Source organism: Leucoraja erinacea, chromosome 10 (assembly GCF_028641065.1).
Source record: "Leucoraja erinacea ecotype New England chromosome 10, Leri_hhj_1, whole genome shotgun sequence".
Taxonomy (NCBI): domain Eukaryota; kingdom Metazoa; phylum Chordata; class Chondrichthyes; order Rajiformes; family Rajidae; genus Leucoraja; species Leucoraja erinaceus.
Window position 1 is genome coordinate 39,425,659 of NC_073386.1, and position 24,922 is coordinate 39,450,580.

Genomic DNA, 24,922 nt, shown 5'->3' on the forward strand with positions numbered 1-24,922 from the left:
GAGGCTGGTTTGAATGTTGCGGGAAGCGGCGGAGACCCAGTCCCGGTCCCGGGCTCTAGTGTCTTTGGTCCCGGGCTCTAGTGTCTTTGGTCCCGGGCTCTAGTGTCTTTGGTCCAGGGAGTCCCGGCTGAGCAGCCGCCTCACTCCGACCCACCCACCTCTTTCTCCGGTCGAGCTGCTTCACTGGATGGCTGCTTTCTGAACGAGGAGTTAAATCGGCGACAGGCCCGGGAGAGCCCTCTCTCCACCCTGGGCCACATTAAGGTGAGGGGACGAGTTCAATTGATGTGGTAGTAGCGAAGCCAAAAACAGCAGGCCTCCCTCCCATGTAAGGTGCGGGGTAATGAGAGGGGGCAGAGCAGAGTAACATACCCTCGTTGGAAATCTTCATGATAAAGGCAATAAGCAGACATCTCCTGTAACTAACACATTGTTAAAGGAATATTTCATAATTCAAGATAGGCCCCATGTTAATATAATTTGCCTGTGTTTAGCCTCTATTGTTCCAAGTGTATCTTATCCACGAAGCTGTGCAACAGGAAGGGTTGGAACTGTATGTTTTTGTTAATATTGATGTATTTCCTTTGAGGTTTATTTTTATGTTTTGGAACCAAAAAAGTACTGAAAATAATCTGCGGGTTGTTTATCCATTTGTGCCAAGAACATTTTTTATTGGGTTGAAGACCCTTTGTCTCACCCGTTGAGTATTTCCAGCACTTTTTATATTATTTCAGACTTCCACCACCTAGAGTTTTTTCTTTTGATGTATAAAATGACACTTTGCATTATACTTTCTATCCACTTTCTGAATAGACATTATAGATCTTGCATAATAATCCTCCGAAATTTCCGCCTTCCGCAGAGACCGTTCCCTCCGCAACTCTCTGGCTAACTCATCCCTTCCCACCTTTCCCTGCAACCGCAAAAGATGCAATACCTCCTCCCTCGACTCTGTCCAGGGACCCCAACAGTCCTTTCAGGTTAGGCAGAGATTCACGTGCACCTCCAACCTCATCTACTGTATCTGTTGTTCAAGATGTGGACTCTTAAGGGCCTGTCCCACTTTACAATTTTTTTGGCGACTGCCGGCATCACTTACTGACGTATCAGGTCACCGAAAAAGTTGCGGCGTGATAACGTATTGACGCGCGGTGTTTCCTCAAGTGTCGCAACATGTTTTGTCGCTGCTGGATTTTGAAATGTTCAAAATCTTTCGGCAACCCTGATACATCAGTCAATGATGCCGGCAGTTGTCGAAGAAATCGACAAGTGGGACAGGCCCTCTATACATCGGCGAGACCAAATGCAGATTGGGCGATCATGTCGCGGAACACCTTCGCTCAGCCCGCCTGAACCTACCTGATCTCCCAATTGCTGGACACTATAATTCTCCTTCCCATTCATACACAGACCTTTCTGTCCTAGGTCTCCTCCATTGTCAGAGTGAGGCTAAACTGGAGGAACAGCATCTCATATTTCACTTGGGCAGCTTATTGATTTCTCTCACTTCAGGTCACCCTGGTATTCCCTCTCTCTCTCTCTCTCTATCTCTCCCCCACCCAAGTCACACTAGCTTCTGATTTTCACCCTACTACAGTGCCCTCCATAATGTTGGGGACAAAGATCTATCATTTATTTATTTGCCTCTGTACTCCACAATTTCAGATTTGTAATAGGAAAAAAAATCGCATGTGGTTAAAGTGCACATTGTCAAATTTTAATAAAGGCCATTTTTATACATTTTGGTTTCACCGTGTAGAAATTACAGCAGTGTTTATACATAGTCCCCCATTTCAGGGCACCATGATGCTTGGGACACATGGCTTCACAGGTGTTTGTAATTGTTTGGGTGCGTAATAATTTCCTCAATGCAGTTATAAGGGAGCTCTCAGCACCTTGTCTTTCCACCACCTTTGGAAACTTTTATTGCTGTTTATCAACATGAGGACCAAACTTGTGCCAATGAAAGTCAAATAAGCCATTATGAGACTGAGAAACAACAATAAAACTGTTAGAGACATCAGCCAAACCTCAGGCTTACCAAAATTAACAGTTTAGAACATCTTTAAGAAGAAAGAGAGCATTGGTGAGCTTACTAGTCGCAAAGGGACTGTCAGGCCAAGGAAGACCTCCACAGCTGATGACAGAAGAATTCTCTCTATAATAAAGAAAAATCCCTGAACACCTGTCCGACAGATCAGAAAGCCAGATCAGGAGCCAGGTGTGGATTTGTCGATGACCATTGTCCGCAGAAGACTAAATGAACAAAAATACGGAGGCTACACTGCAAGATGCAAACCGCTGGTTAGCTGCAAAAATAGGATGGCCGGGTTATAGTTTGCAAAGAAGTACTTAAAAGAGCAACCACAGTTCTGGAAAAAGGTCTTGTGGACAGACGAAGACTAACTTATATCAGATTGTTGGCAAGAGCAAAGTATGGAGGAGAGAAGAAACTGCCCAAGATCCAAAGCATACCACCTCATCTGTGAAACACAGTGGTGGGGGTGTTATGACCTGGGCAGGTATGGCAGCTGAAGGTACTGGCTCATTTATCTTCATTGATGATACAGCTGCTGATGTACCATAATGAATTCTGGTGTATAGACACATCCTATCTGCTTAAGTTCAAACATGCCTCTGAAATGGGGGAACTATGTATAAACACAGAGCAAATAAATAAATGATACGTCTTTGTCCCAAACATTGTGGAGGGCACTGTAACAGCTGACAATTATCTGTTTCCTTTATCATTGTTACTTTTTTGCATAATTTTCATTCATTGTTCTTTATCTCTCCACATCACCATCTATAACTCTTGTTTCCCTTATCCCTAACCAGTCTGAAGAAGGGTCTCGACCCGAAACGTCACCCGTTCCTTCTCTCCAGAGATGCTGCCTGCCCGCTGAGTTACTCCAGCTTTTTGTGTCTATCTTAAACATTATGGGCATTCTATTTTTTTTTTTTAAATGTCATACTTTTGATTACCCTATTGAGAATAATGAAAACTAATTGATAATGAAAACATTGCAGTGGATTTGAGGAAAAGCAACTTAACATTGCCGTAATTATACTTTATGTTTGAATTTATTCATTGCTTCAAATACTTTTGTATCAATGTTTATTTTACTCTATTCCAGATTTGATATGGAACACCTGACACCTTATTGCAAAGCTGGACAGAGGACAGTGTGGAAGCACACATCAGTTCGCAAGACTCCCGCCAGACGGAAAATTTCAAGAACAGACTGGCCAATAGTTAGTAAAATAACCTTGATTTTTCACTACAAATAGGATTTGGTTTGGTTTGGCTTGCAAAAGTACAACTAGCACTTATCTGAATTGAACACCATGTGTCAATGCTTGGCTCGCCAATCGGTCCTGCTGTTTTCGTCAGCCCCCTTCACTATCTGATATCTCCTATTTAAGTGTCAGCTACAGACATGTACATCCAAATCATTTAAATAAATGACAAACAAAAATGACCCGGCTGAGATCCTGTCCCTCAGAATCTCTGCTGCTTTAAGACTATGGAAGGAACCTCACAAGCTGTCATAAGTGATAGGAGTAGAATTAGCCATTTGGCCCATAGTCTACTCCACCATTCAATTATGGCTGATCTATCTCTCCCTCCTATCCCTATTCTCCTACCTTCTCACCATAACCTCTCACACATGCACTAATCAAGAATCTGTCTCTCTGTGACTTAAAAATATTCACTGACTCAGCCTCCACGGCATTCTGTGGTGAAGAATTCTACAGATTCACCACCCTCTGACTAAAGAAATTTCTCCTCATCTCCTTCCTAAAAGAACGCCCTTTAATTCTGAGGCTATGACCTCTAGTCCTATATTCCCACTGGTGGAAATGTCCTTCTCCCCATCCACGCTATCCAAGCCTTTCACTATTCTGTATGTTTCAATGAGGTACCTCCTCGTTCTTCTAAACTTCAACGAGTACAGGCCCAGTGCCAACAAACGCTCATCATAGCTTAACCTACTAATTCCTGGGATCTTTCATGTAAACCTCCTCTGGATCCTCTTCAGAGCAAAGCACATCCTTCCTCAGATATGGTGCCCTGATGTAATCCTGCGTTTTCTCTTCCTGCACCTCCCCCCCCCCCCCCCCCCCCCCCCCCCCCCCCCCCCCCCCCCAATGTAGCTCATTGCAGACCTTGTACTGTTTTTAAAACTGCTCCTTCTACGTGGCAATAACTCTATATTCTGCTCTTTATTTTCTCTGCACTACCTGTTCAATACAGTTTGATTATACTCATGTATGTATTCATTCTTTGCTTATCTCAGTCCACACTGGCCTGTAGATCTCTGGCTTGTCCCTGCTACTTTTCTTATTGCTGTACAACATTAATCACCCTCCAGTCTTCTGGAAGTTCATCTGTGTCTGCAGATGAAGCAAATATATTTGCAACGATTTCTGAAATTTCTTCTCTAGCTTCCCATCAGGTCTGTGGATACGTTTAGTCATGTCCTGGGGATGTTTCCTCCTTTTTGCAATACCTCCTATTTGGTCATTTATGTATGGTCTAAGTTATCACAACTAGTATGGCTCAATTCCTAGGCATCCATGAACTGTATCACAAACATTTGTTTGTGTTGAAACAGTGCTTTCCTGATCCTGATTATTCCTTAAATGACCATCGCTGCCTGTTAAACCTAACTTCCACATCTTCACTTATGGAACTGAAATGTCAAATAGTTTGGTTAATTGCCTGGTGCAGTTGCAGTATTTCCAGATTTTGTGTGGCTAAGAGATAACTGTTCCCTCAATGTTTTCACAGGAAAATCCAGAGCAGATTGCATTGTTGTTGCAGAAACAGTGGCGTCTATATCATTTAACACCGCTGTATCGATTTTCTTACACCATGCTGAAGAAATACTCAAATGAGTTGTCTGTATTCATCGCTTGTGAGAAGAAAAAGGGAATAGCTGTTGAAGTGGGAATTGAGGTTGCCGGCAAAGCTAAATTCTCCATGCTTGCAGGTCTCCGAGCTACTGAAAGTGATCCAGAGGCAATCTTCATCCAGGTTAGATTTGTAAACCAGTTTCCAACAGCAAGCCAATTATTGTGGCTGAGGCTAACAAACTTTCTATTTTGATTAGATTTTATCTAACGTTTGGCTGCCTCAAGCTTTTACTATTTCCCATGATTTAAAAAAAAACTCAGCTTGGTTTGACTACCAATCATCAAATTTTTCATTAAGGCAGTTCATTTTTTGACTTGCATCTAATACATTTTTTTGATGGATTCAGAAATAGTAAGGTATGATCTCATGAGGGATGTTTAAATGATTATGGCATCCTTTAGTACTGCTGTAGATTTGGGAGGAGCAACAGCAGCAACAGATTAGCTAGAGATACCACTGATTGGCTCTAGCCCAAGTGTGAGGAGAGGGGTGAAAACAGTTGAAAACTGAGGAATTGGCTGTGTAAATTGGTAAATAGGCAATTTATCAGTCAATTTAAGCAGGACAGCTCTTTGCGAGCGGCAGTGAGTGAGCGGCCTAGTGAGGGAAGTGCCCTGTGAGAAAAGTGTGAGTCTTTGGCTCGAGAGTCTTCGGAGAGGAGACCACGCAATACGCTTGAGAGGCTAAGGATTCTGGGAGAGGCAAAGAGGTTTGCCACGCACTGCAAGGGAGCAGTGGACCAGACAGGAAGAGCAGACGGAATTACCACTAGACAGCCAAACCAGTAGGTAATTTACGGCTGGTGTGAGTACTTTCCCATTTATAGGAGGTAGGATTATATAAATAAGGGGTGTATCAATACAGTAGGGGATTCTTAAATAGGACCAGTTAATTACTTATATAAGATGGGCGGTCAGGAGATATGCCAATACTGCGAGATGTGGGAATTTGTCGACACCATTGATGTAGAAGATCCCTACAGCTGCAGTAAGTGTTTGAGGCTAGAGGAACTCCAGCTCCGCATTGATGAGCTGGAGACCCAACTTCATACGCTGCGGTACATCAGGGAGGGGGAGTATTACCTGGATGTTTTGTGCCAGGGGATGGTCACACCGACCAGTTTAACTAATTCAGTAGGCAGTGAGCAAGGAAAGGAAGGTGTGGCCATAAGCGAGGCAGGTAGGGGGAACCAGGAGGAGATGCGGCAGGAGCCACAGCCCTTGTCCCTGACGAGCATGACCGAGGCTCTTACTCAATGTAAGGACGGGATCAGGGGCTGTGGGAGGGATGAGCAACCTGGCTGCAGCACCGTGGATCAGGAGGCCATTCAAGAGGGGGGAGTTAGAAGAAATGCCGTAGTGATAGGGGATAGTATTATTCGGGGGGTAGATAAGGTTCTCTGCGGCCAGCAGAACATGTCCCGAAGGCTGTGTTGCCTACCCGGTGCTAGGGTTAAGGATATCTCTGCGATGCTGGAGAGAAATTTGCAGTGGGAGGGGGAGGATCCAGTGGTCGTGGTCCATGTGGGGACCAATGACATAGGAAGGACGAGGAAGGAGGATCTGCTGAAGGAGTTTGAGCAGTTAGGGAATAAATTAAAAAGCAGAACCTCGAGGGTACTGATCTCCGGATTGCTACCTGAGCCACGGGCCAAATCGCCGAGGGTACGTAAAATTAAGAAGCTAAATGCGTGGCTCAAAGACTGGTGTGGGAATAATGGGTTTGGTTTCTTGGGCCACTGGCACCAGTACTGGGACAGGGGGGATCTGTTCTGTAAGGACGGACTTCACCTGAACGGTGCTGGGACTGGGGTCCTGGCAAATCATATAACTAGGGCAGTAGAGAGGTCTTTAAACTAAGTAGCGGGTGGGAGGTATCAAGGGGGGTAATAACGGCAGGGGTAGAGGAAATAGAGCAGGGTATCAGTGGGGAAGCGGAAAGTCAAAATGTGACAGGAGACAGAATGTGTGAAGATAAAGCTTTAGATGTAAAAGGGACAAAAACGGAAAGGAAGGGTAGTAAAAATCATCTGAAAGTGCTTTATCTAAATGCACGGAGTATTCGTAATAAGATAAATGAATTAACGGTACAATTAAGTATATATAGTTATGATATCGTGGCCATTACGGAGACATGGCTGCAAGGGGATCAGGACTGGGAGTTAAATATAGAGGGGTACTCGACAATTAGGAAAGATAGACAGGAAAGAAAGGGAGGAGGGGTGGCCCTTTTAATAAGGGAGGGAATAACGGCAATAGAGAGGAAGGATATTGCGTCGAAGGATCAGGATAGTGAAACAGCTTGGGTACAGATAGAGAACAATAAGGGGAAAAAAACACTAGTGGGTGTAATTTATAGACCTCCAAATAGCTGTGACGCTGTTAGTCAGAACATAAATCTGCAAATAGTTGACGCATGTAAAAAGGGAACTGCTGTAATCATGGGGGACTTCAATTTTCATATTAATTGGGCAAACCAAACTGGGCAGGGTAGACTAGAGGAAGAGTTTATAGAATGTATTAGAGACGGGTTCCTAGAACAGTATGTCACAGAACCGACAAGGGGGGAGGCAATCTTGGATCTGGTCCTGTGTAATGAAGCAGGATTAATTAAAAATGTCATAGTTAGGGACTCGTTGGGAACAAGTGACCACAATATGGTCGAATTCCATATTCAAATAGAAGGGGAGCAGGTTGAAACTCAGGCTAGGGTGCTTAGTCTAAATAAGGGGGATTATGAAGGTATGAGGACTGAGCTGATCAAAGTTGACTGGGATAGCAGACTCAAGAATAAGACGGTACATGAGCAGTGGTGTACGTTTAAGGGTATACTGTATAACCTTCAAGAAAATTTTATTCCTATGAAGAAAAAAAGGGGTAAGGGTAAGAACAGTCAGCCATGGCTCAGTAAAACTATAAAGGATAGTATTCGGCTGAAGGCAAGGGCATATAAGGTAGCCAGAGATAGTGGGAGGGTAGAGGATTGGGAAGCATTTAAAGGTCAGCAAAAAATAACTAAGAGATTAATTAAGACGGGGAAAATAGACTATGAAAGGAATTTAGCGAACAACATAAAAACTAATAGTAAGAGTTTTTATAGCTATATAAAAAGAAAAAGGGTGGCTAAGGTGAACGTTGGTCCATTGGAGGGTGAGACTGGAGAGTTGTTGGTGGGGAACATGGAAATGGCAAAGGCATTAAACGAGTATTTTGTATCAGTCTTCACCATAGAAGACACAAAAAATATTCCAACGCTGGATAAACAGGGGGCGGTAGGAATGGAGGAGCTAAATACTATTAAGATCACCAAGGAGGTGGTATTAGGGAAATTAATGAGACTGAAGGAGGATAAATCCCCTGGGCCTGATGGATTACATTCAAGGGTCTTGAGGGAGATAGCGGTGGGGGATTGTGGATGCATTGGTGATAATTTTCCAAAACTCCCTGGAGGCAGGAACGGTCCCAGTGGATTGGAAAATGGCCAATGTAACACCTATATTTAAAAAAGGAAGTAAACAGAAGGCGGGTAACTATAGACCGGTTAGTCTAACATCGGTGGTGGGTAAAATGTTAGAGACAATTATTAAAGAAACACTAACGGGGCACTTGGATAAACATGACTTCATCGGACAGAACCAGCATGGTTTTGTGAAGGGGAAGTCCTGTTTAACGAATCTGCTCGAATTCTTTGAGGAAGTAACAACCCGGGTGGATAAAGGGGAACCGGTGGATGTGGTATACTTGGACTTCCAAAAGGCTTTTGACAAGGTGCCACATAAGAGACTATTGCTAAAAATAAAAAATTATGGGATTGGGGGTAATATATTAGCATGGGTAGAGGATTGGCTAACAAATAGGAAGCAGAGAGTGGGGATAAATGGTTCATACTCGGGATGGCAACCGGTAACTAGCGGGGTTCCGCAAGGGTCGGTGCTGGGACCCCAGTTGTTCACAATTTATATAAATGATTTGGAGGAGGGAACCAAGTGTAATATATCAAAATTTGCGGACGATACAAAAATGGGAGGAAAAGTAGGGGATGAGGAGGATAGGAAGAGTCTGCAAAAGGATATAGATAAGCTAGGTGAGTGGGCAACAACTTGGCAGATGAAATTTAATACTAATAAATGTGAAGTCATTCACTTTGGGAAAAAAAATGATAGGGCAAGTTATTTTCTAAATGAGGAGGAGCTGCGTTGTAATGCAACGCAAAGGGATCTAGGGGTATTAGTACATGAATCACTGAAAGTTAGTATGCAGGTGCAGCAAGCAATCAGGAAGGCCAATGGAGTTTTGGCCTTTATTGCTAGGGGGATTGAGTATAAAAACACGGAGGTCTTGCTGCAGCTGTACACAGTATTAGTGAGACCACATTTGGAATACTGTGTACAGTTCTGGGGTCCATACTTAAGAAAGGATGTACTAGCCCTGGAGGCAGTGCAGCGAAGGTTTACAAGATTAATTCCTGCAATGAGGGGATTGACATATGAGGAAAGGTTAAGTAGGCTGGAACTCTACTCTTTGGAGTTTAGAAGAATGAGAGGCGATCTCATTGAAACATATAAGATCGTGAGGGGCCTTGATCGGGTGGATGCACCGAGGATGTTCCCAATGATCGGGGAAACTAGAACTAGGGGACATAGTTGCAGAATAAGGGGGGGCTCTTTTAAAACTGAGATGAGGAAGAACTTCTTCACCCAGAGGGTGGTTAATTTATGGAATTCACTGCCCCAGGGAGCAGTGGAAGCAGAAACTTTAAATATATTTAAGACTAAAATAGATGGTTTTTTAGCTGCCAAGGGGATAAGGGGCTACGGGGAGAGGGCAGGGATATGGACCTAGGTATGGTTAGTATAGTAAGACCTGAGTGATCTCCTGGACAAGTGTCGATCGCCTAGATTGGGGTCGGAGAGGAATTTCCCGGATTTTTTTCCCAAATTGGACCTGGGTTTTAATCCGTTTTTTTGCCTCCCCCAGGAGATCACGAGGTTCTTGGGGTGGAGAGGGGTGATAGCGGTATAAAGGGGAGGGTAGTGTCTTGTGTTCTGTGTCTTGTGTCTACTGTTTGTGGGTAAGTGTGTCTGTTTAGTGTTCAGCCATGAGCGAATGGCGGTGCGGGCTCGATGGACCTGGTGGTCTGCTCTCGCACCTACTTTCTATGTTTCTATGTTTTTGTTTTAGTCTAATTAACTGTAGATGTTCAACAGTTACTTCCAAATAAGTCAGCCATGGACCTGCAACAGGTCTGGGAAGTGCATCCGCTTTCCCACTCTGCCACTGGGCTAATTGCTGAGCCCGATTTGTTCTGAAATCATCCAATATTATACAGTACCTAGAATACATTTTTTGATTTAAAAAATTCTTGCCTGCGAGGAGGCCTAGTGTAAATCAATAGTTTGATGATGCCCATTCAAATCTATGGCCTATCAGAATTCCATAGATTTGAATAGGAATTCCTCGGCTGGAGATTAAAAACTACTTTAATTTTGAAAGTCACTTACCATTTTTTGCTGCATATCCTTAAGTGATCCTTAAGTGGATATTAGCCTTCATTCTTGGAAGAGCCATATTTCCGTCCTTCCCTTAGCTAGGTTGTTAAAGATACAATTATTGGCTTCTGGTGACAAAGCTTCACATTACTATTCATTGACTCTCTGCAGGTGGTTGAAATTACAGAAAGTATTGTGTAGTTTTGTGCATTTTAAAGTAGCTACTTACCCAATTATGTTAAAAATGGGTCTTGTAGAAAAGTATCCTAGTACCTTTAGTAGGAGGAAGGACAAGGGAAATGCATTAATATCTGAACCCACGAATGTGTTCTGTTTTTCTGCTTCCTGACAGATAACATCAAAGACTCCGGTCCAACAAGCAGCTGATGAGAAGGTGGTATGGTCTGGCTGGCTATGCTGTGTTGATGGAGATTTGGGCTTCTTGGAATCTCTCCCAGTGGAATTCACCTGTTTGCCCTTGCTTTTTGCCAATGGCCCTGAAACAGTAACAGCTATTGTTGGGGAATGGTTGCAGAAAACGTTTGACTGTTACATCAGTGCTTTTCCCATCAGTTCTGAGAACCTGACATGGATGGCTGCCATGTGGGCCAATTGTCTTTCTGACTGCATCCACCGTGTAATGGAACTAGAATGGTCTGTGCCCCCTGTGCAATTGACCATCTCACTGAGTATTCACCCAGAGGACGCTAAGACACTGTGGGACAGCATCCATGGAGATGAGGATGAAATCGGCATCGATGAGGTGGAGCTTTTCATGAGCAGCCTTCATTCACATTTCTACAGACATTTTGGGGTGCGCCTTGCAGCTACACGTCTGGTAAAGGTGACCACAGCTGTAGCATCTGCTCATTGTGATGGGAAATTAAAGGTGAGAAATGGGTTTTAAAATGTAAGTTACATTGTAAGTAAAATGTAACTTACACCGTTGGTTACGTTAAAGAGAATCGCTTTGTTCATTTTGCCTAACCCCGGCTTGTTTTTAATACAGATAATTTACTGTTTTTATTTATCTCTTCAATGACAAACCCATTGATTCTGAATCCTTGAGCTAACTCAGACTCCTAACGTTAGCAGACACGGGGGACGTTCTCAAATATTTTGTTGTTGCAGACGAACTCTGGTCCAATCAAACAAGTCTCCACTGTGTGTGTGTGTGTGAGGGGGGCTGAATTTACATCAGATCGTGAAAGTCATTCCACTTTCAATATTATAAAGCTCCAGAAAGTAAATCAAATTCCTGAAACTCTATTCTGGATGAGAATGGTTCAGAGCCATAATCTGATCCTTTGAAAATGTTGTTCCTTGATTACTAAAATGCGAACAGACATGGGATTTTTATATCCGTTGCTTTTTATTTTTTTCCCCACCTCCCAAAAAATTATATTACATTTCTGAATGTAGTATGTGCTGACTGGAGATTATAACTATTTTGTAATTATTGGTTTCTGCACCGAGTAGAACCTCAGCATTGCATTATTGCTTTTAATGTTGTTATAAGTGCCGAATATAAATACTGCACAAATGCTGAATTTTACTTCGGAGTCACGTGACTACGTGAAGAAAGGCCGTCCGTCTGCGTGCGTGTCATTACGTCTGAACGCAACGCGCACGACGGGCTAGCAGGCACTGTGTCCTCCCAGCCGTCGGGATGGGCAGGTAAGGAAAGTTGAACTACTTACCTGCGTTCTTTCGGGCTTGAAGCTTTTTTGTAGTTTCAGAGCCCAGATGTCGAGGAGACGGCCCGCGGGGATGTCGGCTGCCGAAGACCGCAGCATTCCAGGTAGCGGGCGACGGTCTTGTTCCCGACATTAGCGCCAACAGCAGAATCGGCAGGAGACTTTGTGCGGGAGGAGGAGCTCCATGGTTGTCCTGCGGGACGTAATACCACCCGCAAGCCTAACAAACCCGTTGACTCGGATGAGTCCGTGGGAAGAGGGATACCCTCCCTCAACGGAGAGCGTCTGAGGACGACTTCTCCCACATGGAGCAACTTATGGAGAAGTTGCTCCAACAATGATCTGCTCCGAAGGAGGGAGCAGTATCAGCACAGCCTACAGCAGTGCCGGTGCCGGGAGCCTCGCACATGGGGCAGCCCAATGTCTTCCCCATTGGAGGGGGAAGTACATATGGAAGAAACCACTCTGAATCAGAGTACAAAAGAAGAGGGGGGGGAACCTTCCCAGGGAGAAGCAGAAGAAAGGAAGTAAGTAAGTAAGTTTTACATATTGCACTGTTTAAGTCAACACCAAAATGCTTTACATAAAAGGAATAATAAGCTTCCATACAAACAACAGAAAATAAGTACTTCTGCAATCATCCAGGTTCCACTGGGTGCTTCCCTGGATGGAATCTAGCTATTGACAGCCCGGGTATTATGGAGAACCCGCAGGCAGCAGCACCTGTTTTCAGGGTTGCACAAATGTCTCCTGCTCTGAGGAGAGGAGCATTCATGGTCCGTTTCAGTCTGACCCAAAGCTAGAACCTCATTAAGGTCCACTGGCAGGGCCATGTCAGCACAGGTATCCTCACCTGTTTTCAGGGCTGCCTACGAATCTCACTCTCAGTGGAGGGGAGTGTGAGTGATCAGTAGGTAACTGATTTCGAATTTAAAGTATGAACATACTGAAGCATCAGTAGGCGACAACACACCCCACACCTCCATAGGGGGTAAGCGGTTCACTGAATCCGGTGGTAGCTTGAAAGCTGGGCACGGAAATATGACCAGAGTCGTCTTTCAAGGCAGACTCAAAATAATGGCCGGAATTGTCCTACAAGGCAGGCTCAGTATGATGAGGTTTTCAGACCAGATCTAAGCAGAGGTCAGGAGAAACATGGAATCCACACTCCCTACCAGTCCTACTCCCAATCAAGGAGAGAAAAGGAATCCGCATCAGGGGCCTTTGGGCTTACCACAAGACCACCGGTAGCCATGGAGGTAGGTGGGTCTGGGTTTACTGAAACAAGGGATTGTGGACCAGTTACATGTTGGTAATTTACTCTTGTGTTCTTGTTCAAAATGACAATAACATGAATTTTCAGAACTGGTTTTAAAAAACAGATAACATGTGATTATTTTTTACTGCACAACATACATAGGTTCCAAGCAGACTTGGAACTTGGACTGGAGTTGTCTTCGAGGCAGGCCCAGTATTTTTGGGCAGGATTGCCATTCAGGACAAGTGACAGATGGAGGATGTCACTTAATCCAGGTTTAACTCATTTGTGCAGTATAGACTTTCAGAACAGTAAATATTTGTTACGGTCCAACTATTGTTTTATAGGAGCTTCCTATAAAATGGTCACATGGCATGCATCGACCTCAAAGATGCATATTATTCGGTGTCTATTCACTAAGAACAGGAGATATTTGAAGTTAAACTGGATGGCATCGATCTGCCAAATGGGTTGACATCAGCTCCTCGACTATTGACAAAACTACGGAAACCAATTCTGGGTCTACAAAGGTCTCAGAACCACATAGTAATGGCATATTTGGACAATTTCATTTTGGAGTCACCAAGAATTGGCAGAAGCATCAGTCAAAGCAAACCAAAACCCTGTTTGATAGAATTGGTTACCTCATCCATCCAGTTAAATCAAAATTGACACCTACAAGGGTAATTGATTACCTAGAATTTACTATCAAAAACAGTAAATATGTTGGTGACTTTGCCTAGGGGCAAACGACTATATTAATCAAGCCTGCTATGACCTGATAGTCAAATACTAGCCATCTATCAGGCAAACAGCGAGTGTAATTGGCAAATAGTAGCTGCATTTCCAGCAGTACGTACGGGCCTTTGCATTACCAGAATTTACAGCGAGCAAAGGAACGAACACTCAGATTCGTAATAAGGTGGATGAGTTGAATGTGCAGATAGCTATTAATGACTATTATATAGTTGGGATCACCGAGACATGGCTCCAGGGTGACCAAGGCTGGGAGCTGAACATCCAGGGATATTCAATATTCAGGAGGGATAGACAGAAAGGAAAAGGAGGTGGGGTAGCGTTACTGATTAGAGAGGAGATTAATGCAATGGAAAGGAAGGACATTAGTTTGGAGGATGTGGAATCGGTATGGGTAGAGCTGCGAAACACTAAGGGGCAGAAAACGCTGGTGGGTGTTGTGTACAGGCCACCTAACAGTAGTAGTGAAGTTGGAGATGGTATCAAACAGGAAATTAGGAATGCGTGCGACAAAGGCAAAACGGTTATAATGGGTGACTTCAATCTACATATAGATTGGGCGAATCAAATTGGCAGGGGTGCTGAGGAAGAGGATTTCTTGGAATGTATGCGGGATAATTATCTAAATCAACATGTAGAGGAACCAACGAGAGAGCAGGCTATTTTAGACTGGGTATTGAGTAATGAGGAAGGGTTAGTTAGCAATCTTGTTGTACGTGCCCCCTTGGGCAAGAGTGACCATAATATGGTTGAGTTCTTCATTAGGATGGAGAGTGACATTGTTAATTCAGAAACAATGGTTCTGAACTTAAAGAAAGGTAACTTTGAGGGTATGAGACGTGAATTGGCCAAGATTGACTGGCAATTAATTCTAAAAGGGTTGACGGTGGATATGCAATGGAAGACATTTAAAGACTGCATGGATGAACTACAAAAATTGTTCATCTCAGTTTGGCAAAAGAATTAAATCAGGGAAGGTAGTACATCCGTGGATAACAAGGGAAATCAGGGATAGTATCAAAGCGAAGGATGATGCGTACAAATTAGCCAGAAAAAGCAGCATACCAGAGGATTGGGAGAAATTCAGAGACCAGCAGAGGAGGACAAAGGGCTTAATTAGGAAAGGAAAAATAGATTATGAAAGAAAACTGGCAGGGAACATAAAAACTGACTGCAAAAGTTTTTATAGATATGTGAAAAGAAAGATTAGTTAAAACAAATGTAGGTACCTTGCAGTCAGAAACAGGTGAGTTGATCAAGGGGAACAAGGATATGGTGGACCAATTGAATAACTACTTTGGTCCCGTCTTCACTAAGGAAGACATAAATAATCTGCCGGAAATAGCAGGGGAACGCGGGTCAAAGGAGTTGGAGGAATTGAGTGAAATCCAGGTTAGTCGGGAAGTGGTGTTGGGTAAATTGAATGGATTAAAGGCCGATAAATCCCCAGGGTCAGATAGGCTGCATCCCAGAGTACTTAAGGAAGTAGCTCCAGAAATAGTGGATGCATTAGTAATAATCTTTCAAAACTCTTTAGATTCTGGAGTAGTTCCTGAGGATTGGCGGGTAGAAAACGTAACCCCACTTTTTAAGAAGGGAGGGAGAGAGAAAAGGGGGAATTACAGACCAGTTAGTCTAACATCGGTAGTGGGGAAACTGCTAGAGTCAGTTATTAAAGATGGGATAGCAGCACATTTGGAAAGTGGTGAAATCATTGGACAAAGTCAGTATGGATTTACGAAAGGTAAATCATGTCTGACGAATCTTATAGAATTTTTTGAGGATGTAACTAGTAGCGTGGATAGGGGAGAACCAGTGGATGTGGTGTATCTGGACTTCCAGAAGGCTTTCGACAAGGTCCCACATAAGAGATTAGTATACAAACTTAAAGTACACGGCATTGGGGGTTCAGTATTGATGTGGATAGAGAACTGTCTGGCAAACAGGAAGCAAAGAGTAGGAGTAAACGGGTCCTTTTCACAATGGCAGGCAGTGACTAGTGGGGTACCGCAAGGCTCAGTGCTGGGACCCCAGCTATTTACAATATATATTAAATGATCTGGATGAGGGAACTGAAGGCAATATCTCCAAGTTTGCGGTTGACACTAAGCTGGGGGGCGGTGTTAGCTGTGAGGAGGATGATAATGTGGATAAATGTGAGGTTATCCATTTTGGTGGCAAAAACAGGAAAGCAGACTATTATCTAAATGGTGGCCAACTAGGAAAAGGGGAGATGCAGCAAGACCTGGGTGTCATGGTACACCAGTCATTGAAAGTAGGCATGCAGGTGCAACAGGCAGTGAAGAAAGCGAATGGCATGTTAGCTTTCATAGCAAAAGGATTTGAGTATAGGAGCAGGGAGGTTCTACTGCAGTTGTACAGGGTCTTGGTGAGACCACACCTGGAGTATTGCGTACAGTTTTGGTCTCCAAATCTGAGGAAGGACATTATTGCCCTAGAGGGAGTGCAGAGACGGTTCACCAGACTGATTCCTGGGATGTCAGGACTGTCTTATGAAGAAAGACTGGATAGACTTGGTTTATACTCTCTAGAATTTAGGAGATTGAGAGGGAATCTTATAGAAACTTACAAAATTCTTAAGGGGTTGGACAGGCTAGATGCAGGAAGATTGCTCCCGATGTCGGGGAAGTCCAGGACAAGGGGTCACAGCTTAAGGATAAGGGAGAAATCCTTTAAAACCGAGATGAGAATAACTTTTTTCACACAGAGAGTGGTGAATCTCTGGAACTCTCTGCCGCAGAGGGTAGTCGAGGCCGAGGCCAGTTCATTGGCTATATTTAAGAGGGAGTTAGATGTAGCCCTTGTGGCTAAGGGGATCAGAGGGTATGGAGAGAAGGCAGGTACGGGATACTGAGTTGGATGATCAGCCATGATCATATTGAATGGCGGTGCAGGCTCGAAGGGCCGAATGGCCTACTCTTGCACCTAATTTCTATGTTTCTATTCCATGCAGGCCAAATTGGCAAAACTATGGATTGCCAGCAGAGGCCATTGTTGAATAACTATGGTGGATAATGAGCGTGAGAAAGGTCAAGGTAAATTTTGATTGAAAGCCATCGATGGTTATTAAGACCTATGCAAGCGGCTAAGGATGGGGAACTACTAACACAGTCTAGAGCTGTGGGGGCAGATGGAATGAGCAGGAGTCTGTAATTCCCCAACACATGGAATCAATTACCCAGAATTGTTGGGGGCACAATTTGGACTCGAGGGTTTCTGTAGCAATATGCAACCGGTGCTTGTTCAAATTCAGATTGATAACACCACTGTGGTGGCACATATCCATTAACAAGGGTGGTGTAAAATCTGTATCTTACAACAGATTGTCGAACCTCATTTGGCACTGGTGTATCAAGAGGAATATTTGGGAAATCTAAGAGGTAGATATAACACGGTGACAGATGCTGGATCACGAACGTTTAATAACAACACAGAATGGATGTTGAATCAGGCAGTATTTAACAAAATAACTACACGATTTGGCATACCAGATATTGATCTGTTTGCATCTAGACTAAACCATCAGTTACCCAGATATGTGTCCTGCAAGCAGGATGCAGGAGCAAAGGCAGTGGGTGCTTTCTCCCTCAATTGGGGAGGATTGTTTATATATGCTTTCCACAAATTTGTCTCACAAACCGATGCTTGACCAAAATCAAGCAAGACTAAGCCACAGGCATATTGGTAGTGCCAGATTGGCCTACTCAAGCCTGGTTCCCAAAATCTTTGGGAACTATAGTCCAGCCAGTTATGGCTGTACCCAAGAGCAGGGACCTCCTAGTGAACCCAGTTACAGGGAGTAATCATCCACTACACGAACGTATTAACTTGTTGGTCTGCAGATTATGAGGATGCCTTTTTAAGGCATAGGACTGTCCGAACAAATACAACACAGTTCAGATAACAGATGTCTTGGAGTTTCCTATCAACTCTGTACTATAACTATAAACAAAGTTATAGTGCAATCTATAGTGCCAGAGGCGCACTCTCCTCCTATCTGATGATGGAAGCAGGGCACGGGTCGATAGGAACGCGCCCCTTTACAACAAAATTCATGAAGGGAATTTACAATTTAATACCTCTAAGACCAAGGTACATGGACACATGGGATGTGAGCATGGTACTAACCCTACTTTGACAGTGGGGACCGCCTATAACTAACCCTGAAGGTGGGATGCTGACGAAGAGTCCAGACACTGCAAAAGCTACGGTTGGACCACATGACCACCAATATGAACAACATAACATTTGTAATCAGGAACCTGATAAAACAGCATGCCAGGGATGGAGATCCAGTTCTTGGCATATCCAGAGGACCTACGGTTGTGTGTGTGGTCACATACTAACACCACTATCTGAGAGTTACGGAGAACCTCAGGCTCAGAACAATCGGTCCTCATCAGCCATAAAAAAATAATAAATAAAATAAATAAAAAACCACACAAAGAAGGTGTCAACTCAAACCATCTCCAGATGGTCAAAGGGGGTAATGGCGGTAACAGAGTGAACATTTATATGGTCACTCCAGCAGGGCTGCGTCTACGTCGGCAGCAAGAGCAATGGACGTGCCTCTTGACGACATCTTAGTGGCTGTAGGATGGACAAATGAAATACGGTCCACCGGTTTTATAACAAACCTATAACCGGACTGGGGGTGTTTGCACATACCATTTTAATTTCTGTCCCTTAGTTTATCCCCAAGGTTGGGAGGGGTAACTAGTTTTTTTAAACTTTTCTTTCATTTAAAGCATCAGTGTCTTTACTTAACTACGTAATGTCTGAATGCTTTAATGATTACACGCATCCATGGTCAATCCATTCAGTGTGTGACGCCTGGATTCGTAACCGGCGTAAAATCAGAGCTTTGAAATCTTCACGTAGTCACTCACGTGACTCCGAAGTAAAATAGTAAGATTAAACGAGAACTTACCAGTTTGAAGTTTGATCTTGATTTTATGAGGAGTTACGATGAGCGATTACGTGCCCACCACTCCCACCCTCATACTATCAAGGTCATATGGAAGTTCTAGTTTCTTCAATCTTACTATTCTCAGGTCTTCTTTTTATCTGTGATTTAACACCGCTGCTTTGAAGATTGACGCGCATGCAGGCGGACGGCCCTTCTTCACGTAATCGCACATCGTAACTCATAAAATCAAGATCAAACTTCAAACTGGTAAGTTCTCGTTTAATCTTACTATTCTAGATGTGTATGAATTAGCTGTTTTTGTTGAATTATCTCACTTTTCATTTGAAAGTATAAAAATTTACTTGACCTCTTTATTGAACATTTTTCAGCTCACAACACCAGATTTTATTTTGGGTGCTCTGTCAAGATCAATATTAATTTTATTCTTCATTAGGAGTGTTTGGCTTTCTACCAAGGAGGAAGTACATGGCTTCTAAAGCAATGTTGAAAACCGTAAAAACAAAGTAGAATTATCAAACACTTGTACCCTTTCCTTCATGGGCCTGCCCCACTTACGCGACTGCAGGAGACTATGCAGTCGCCACATGTTCGCAGGTAGATGCTGGGGAGTCGCCTTCATGGTCCCAAGGAGTTCCCGCATTCTGGGAACTACTCGCAGCCTCATTATGGTCACTGCAAATTTTTCAGCATGTTGAGAAATTACCGACGACTAGAATGAAGCCGCCATGGAGAGTAGCGAGAATTCTCATGCCGTAGGTGGGTCACCAGAAGGTCCTAGTGGGTTGCCAGGAGGTCGAAGGTCCTCGTAGGTTGTAGCCGTTCTGACCGGTGAATTTCATTGGCTCCGATTGGTAATGTTAAATGTCCGCCGAGCTTCACGGCCATGTATCTCTGACTTATTAAGTCTCCACTCCTTCCCCCCCCACCCCCTCTTTTAAATGACTTACCGTACACGGTGCTAACAGTCTTAATTACAGCGCCAACCTTCCTGTTCATCGCTGTGTGTGTCTGTATCACCTTGGCTTTGCAGTGTGAATTTTTTAGACAGCGCTTCCCCCCCGCTTGCCCTGTCCCCCGCCTGCATAATAGGCTGGTGAAGGAAGCGATGTGTTTGTGTGTTCCACTCTGACAGTCGCATTCCAGTTGTCGGTTTTTCAGGCGACTGCCGACAACTTGACAGTCGTCGGCAGTCTGCTGAAAAATCGCCTAAGTGGGACAGGCCCATCAGACTTTACGTAACAACTTTAAACTGGGATACATCGTGATTAATATTCATAGATAAATTGTCTATCGTCAGAATTTCTTAGCCACTGGAAACAAGTGGAATCTGAGTACCATCTCTCATCATAGTCATATAGCTTCGGCCCAACCTCCTCAGCACAATGACTTCTTCTGGCAGCTCGTTCCATATACCCACCATCGTTTGTGTGTATTATTTTTTTAAGTCACCCCTCAGGCTCCTATTAAATCTTTCCTCACTCTTAAACCTATGGTTCTTGATTCCCCTTTTCTGGGCAAAAATACTGCACTTACCTGATCCATTCCACGCATGATTTTGTACGCCTCTTATAAGATCACCTTTCATCCTCCTGCGCTCCAAAGAATAGAATCCTAGCCTGCTCAACTTCTCCCGATAATTCAGGCCCTCGAGTCTTGGCAACATCTGGTTTGACAGCAACAGCACGCTATCAATTGCAAACAATTAACAACTTTCACTGGGGGAAAAATGTAGCCTTTCATGAAATGTATACAGTGACAAGACACTTGTCTTTCCTAAGACAAACCTTATGGTACCAACTTCAGTTTATGTCTGCATTAACACACAAACTTAGTTGATTGTACTACTTTCTCTGTTAATGCTATTCCATTTTAAAACATCTTGTGTGGATCCAAAGTAAACTTGCTTTTTCTGAAGCCTCTCTTGCATTTAAGATGCAGTGGATTTTGGAATAGTGATGAGCAGTGTTGTTTTTGCAGAGAAATGCTTTTGAACAGCCATAGCAGGCTGTCATTAAAAATGTTGATTACAAGTGTTAGAACAGTAAAATTCTCCTGGTATATGCCCATAAAGCAATTCCTTAAATATAACCTGATTGGATAAAATCCACAGAGTGGAAAAAAATTGGAAGCAATTTTAACAGTGATGCGAGGTAAAATTGGCTAATAAAATGAGAAACAGAACATCTGGGGAGACGGTCAGAACCTTTTTCCCCAGGATGGAAATGTCAAAGACCAGAAGACATAGCTTTAAGGTCAGAGGGGGGAACATTTAAAGGAGGAGATGCATGGAGCAAGCTATTTTTTTTTCTCCCAGAGTGGTGATGCCTGGAACACATTAGTAGGATTGGTCATGGAAGCAGATATAATAGTAATATTTAAGAGGTTCTTAGATAGGCATGCGGATGGGCAGAGTATTGTTTAACTTGGCATCTTGTTATGCACAGACATTGTGGGCTAAAAGGCCTGTTCTTGTGCTGGACTGTTCTATGGGTAGCATTAGGAATAAGCTCTACCCAATAATGGGAGCAGTTATATCATTTCAGATCATAATAATCGTCTGGAAGACTGTAGTGCCTAATTGAGTGCTCAACACAACAGTGTAGGGGCTACGTATTGGGGGAGACGGGAGAGGAAAATTGAAAATGCTTAAACAAAAGATGTGCATCATGCTTGTGGATTGAAAGGAGGTATTGAGGTAAAGTGACTTGTTTCCTTACCCTCGGCTTCATACAGTTTTACTGTTGAAGGACCTGAGTGGTGCATCACAATACTAATTAGAATGAAAAATGTGAAGGCAAAATTAACAAATCGTGATAGGGCTGTTTAAAGTTTGCAAACCTTGGAAATAAGCAGAATATTTTCTGAACTGAAAATCTCTCCATCTCTTACAGCTGTTCAGCAGCAAGCATATAGACCACGTGCTGCCATTCCTAACTGAGCTGGCTTTTCATCAAATACAGTACCGACCCCGTCTTTGCACTAGTATGGATTAAATGTGATCAAAAACTAGTTCTTCAGTGTCACAACAGCCGAACAATGTTATTCATCTTCTGGAAGTTACTGGGCTGAATCAAGACTGATCTGACAGGAAGGAGAAGATGACTACAGGGCGATTGATATGACTTGAGTGTTCCCTCTATTATCCAATGCAATATCTTTCTCCAAGAAATTTGCTATTCTTTAAATCCTTGTGCAGCATTGAAACTAGAGCAGCCAGCCTGACTATTTTTAATGGAGGGACCATATCCCATTTTAAAATTAGTGTTGTACAAAACCTTATTAAACTTTGTTTTCGCACCTTAATGCTTGCACAAATGTTAACCATTGAGTGAATTCTAAATTTATTTTATGTGTGTAACTTCTTAAGCAGCATAAAATGTAAAATTAAATGTTCTAATTTTAAAGATGACTAACCCCATTCTTAAGTTTCATAAACATTGTGGAACTACATTTCTCCTGCATTCTCATTATTTACTGTACAAATCTTCTGAAGCTGTTAGTTCACTTTATTAATAAAGTTGTAGTACCTTAGACATTTTTTTTAATCCTTCACTCTAAAGAAAACAATTGAAATAAGCAACCTGAATTCCCTAGCCCATCGGTATAGCTTGAATATAATTTCTAACCAGTTCCTTCAATAATCCTGTGATTAAGTTAGCTACTACACCAATACTCAGTCAAAATACAACTTTGACTATGTCCAGTTCAACTACACAAAATAGTGATAGTTCAAGCTATTTATTACCTCCCCATCTCCTGATCATGATCATTTGGAATAAGAAGAATTTTGGAATTGTAAGCTTGTAGCAATTGTGCCTCTAATCTAACTATAGGAAATGAAAAGCTGTATTAAGGAAAGATTACATAGGCCCATACAATGATTGTACCAAAACATTTACAGTTTATTTGTGGAAAGTGCACATAACATCTCATAACTGCTTACAAAAGTCATAAAATAGCACTGATAAAATAAATTAGCACCTGCAGGTGATGTAATTGCCAACACACTGAAATCTAATGCTTCCAGACGAATTTGGAACTTGAGGAAATTGGCAAAAGGTGAACAATTGACAATTACTTTGCTTAATTCTACACAGTGCTATTTTAAATGAAATCCATGGTAGAAGTAGAGGGTTTTTTTTCCTTAACGGGTTTAAAAGAGAAAAAAAAAACAACATGAAATCAGCTGTGACCAAGCACTTATTCTGGTATCACTTGCAGCAAAAAACAACAAGTAAAATAATTTATTAAATCATGACATAACCCTTCAACCACATTCTAAACATTTGAGCTGTACAATATTTTCCAGTGGTTCAGATCTGTGCAATGTTATGCTGCCCATTGTAATGATGTACCACAACTACTGCAATCTACTCACTTGGCTAACCAAGCATAAACCCATTCTGGAAGTAGTTTTAAGTGATAGGCAGAGAAAGATAAAATATTGCAGCTTTAAAATCAAATCCAACCTGAAGAAATTACCAAGTTCACTAAATAGAAGGGAGAGCTTTAAAAGAGAACTGTATGAAAGCTTAATGAACATTTTTTTAAAACAAGGAAGAGAGGGTGTTAACATTAGCAAATGTAGCAATCTGATTTAAAGTCTCTCAACATAATAGCTCTTGAAGCAGCTAAGAATAATTATTAATAAGTACGGATTTGAGCACCGTACTTCAAGCCCAACTGCAGGCATGCATACTCTAGGATTGGCTGCTTTAGCGAGAAATGTATGTGCTATGCAAAAACCCCAAACTCCATAAATTGTATAGAACAGCTGTAATGAAAATAAATAGGATTTGCATTTGCAGCATCCAACTTGTAGTGTACTTTTGATCTTAAGTTTTAAACCTGCTGACTGCGATGTGATAAGAGATTACAGTAGTTTGGATAATTTATGCTTGTGGACATATACTATAACTCTGGAGCTTCATTGCCAAACGCAAATAGATTACTTTTTTTTCCAAGAGCAATGTCATATTAAAATGAATTGAATGGACCATCTTTAAGACTGCCTTGAATTAGAGCGTTTCATTATTTTTGTGTTTATATCTTTAGTTCTGTCTAAGACAGAACATTTTATTTTAACTGTCACAAGATACAAAGATCATGAGTATTCTAGCAAACATCTTTCAACCAACAATCCTAATAGATTTTTGGTTACTATCAAATTGCTGTTTATCTGGACTTTGTAGTGCCAAAGAAGCCTGTGTTTCCTACACGACAATGGGGATTACATCCACAAAGAAAATCACTTTGGAGCATCTCAAGATAGTGAAAAGTACTAGATGCCTTTTCTTTCTGCGCATATAATACAAAATGCAGTATTAATGAACAAGCAACTTTGGTGGTGCAACTAGTAAAGCCACTAGCAACATCCAACAACCTGGGATCAATCCTGACCTTTGCTATGTCAACATGTGCAGGTTGCACATATGCTCTTCACTGCTGGGGCCACCCTCAGGTGCTTAATTTTCTCCTACATCCCAATGATCTGCAGATTGTTTGATCATTGGCTGGCATAAATGACCCCTTTTGCATAGGTGCATTATAGAATCCGAGGGAGGTAATAGGAATGCAGGAAGAATAAAATATGATCGGTAGCAAATTACTGCTAATATTTGTTTGAGGTTTGTGCGGACTTAAGAGGCCAAAGGGCATTTTTATGTGCTTTGTAGCTCTATGAAATTAGGTCGACATGGGATTTGTTGGGAGAAAAATGCGAAATAAGAAAGGCTTGTTTGCAGTTACAATGAGTGGGTCAACTTTAAGACAGACATTTACCTAAGGAGGATACTGGAGGATGACATTTCTTCACACCAATTCACTGAAAACACTCCTGGTATCTGACTAA

At 42.5% G+C, this 24,922-nt stretch overlaps 1 protein-coding gene across 1 annotated transcript; it reads left to right on the forward strand.

Annotated features, from left to right (window-relative positions):
- Window positions 1-51: 51 nt before the first annotated feature.
- On the forward strand, window positions 52-23,801 carry cenpl (centromere protein L). The gene is made up of 5 exons (XM_055641994.1): window positions 52-264; window positions 3,138-3,255; window positions 4,796-5,041; window positions 10,762-11,298; window positions 21,963-23,801. The coding sequence occupies exons 2-5, from the start codon at window positions 3,145-3,147 to the stop codon at window positions 22,062-22,064; spliced, it is 996 nt and encodes a 331-aa protein (XP_055497969.1). The 5' UTR covers window positions 52-264; window positions 3,138-3,144; the 3' UTR covers window positions 22,065-23,801.
- Window positions 23,802-24,922: the final 1,121 nt, after the last annotated feature.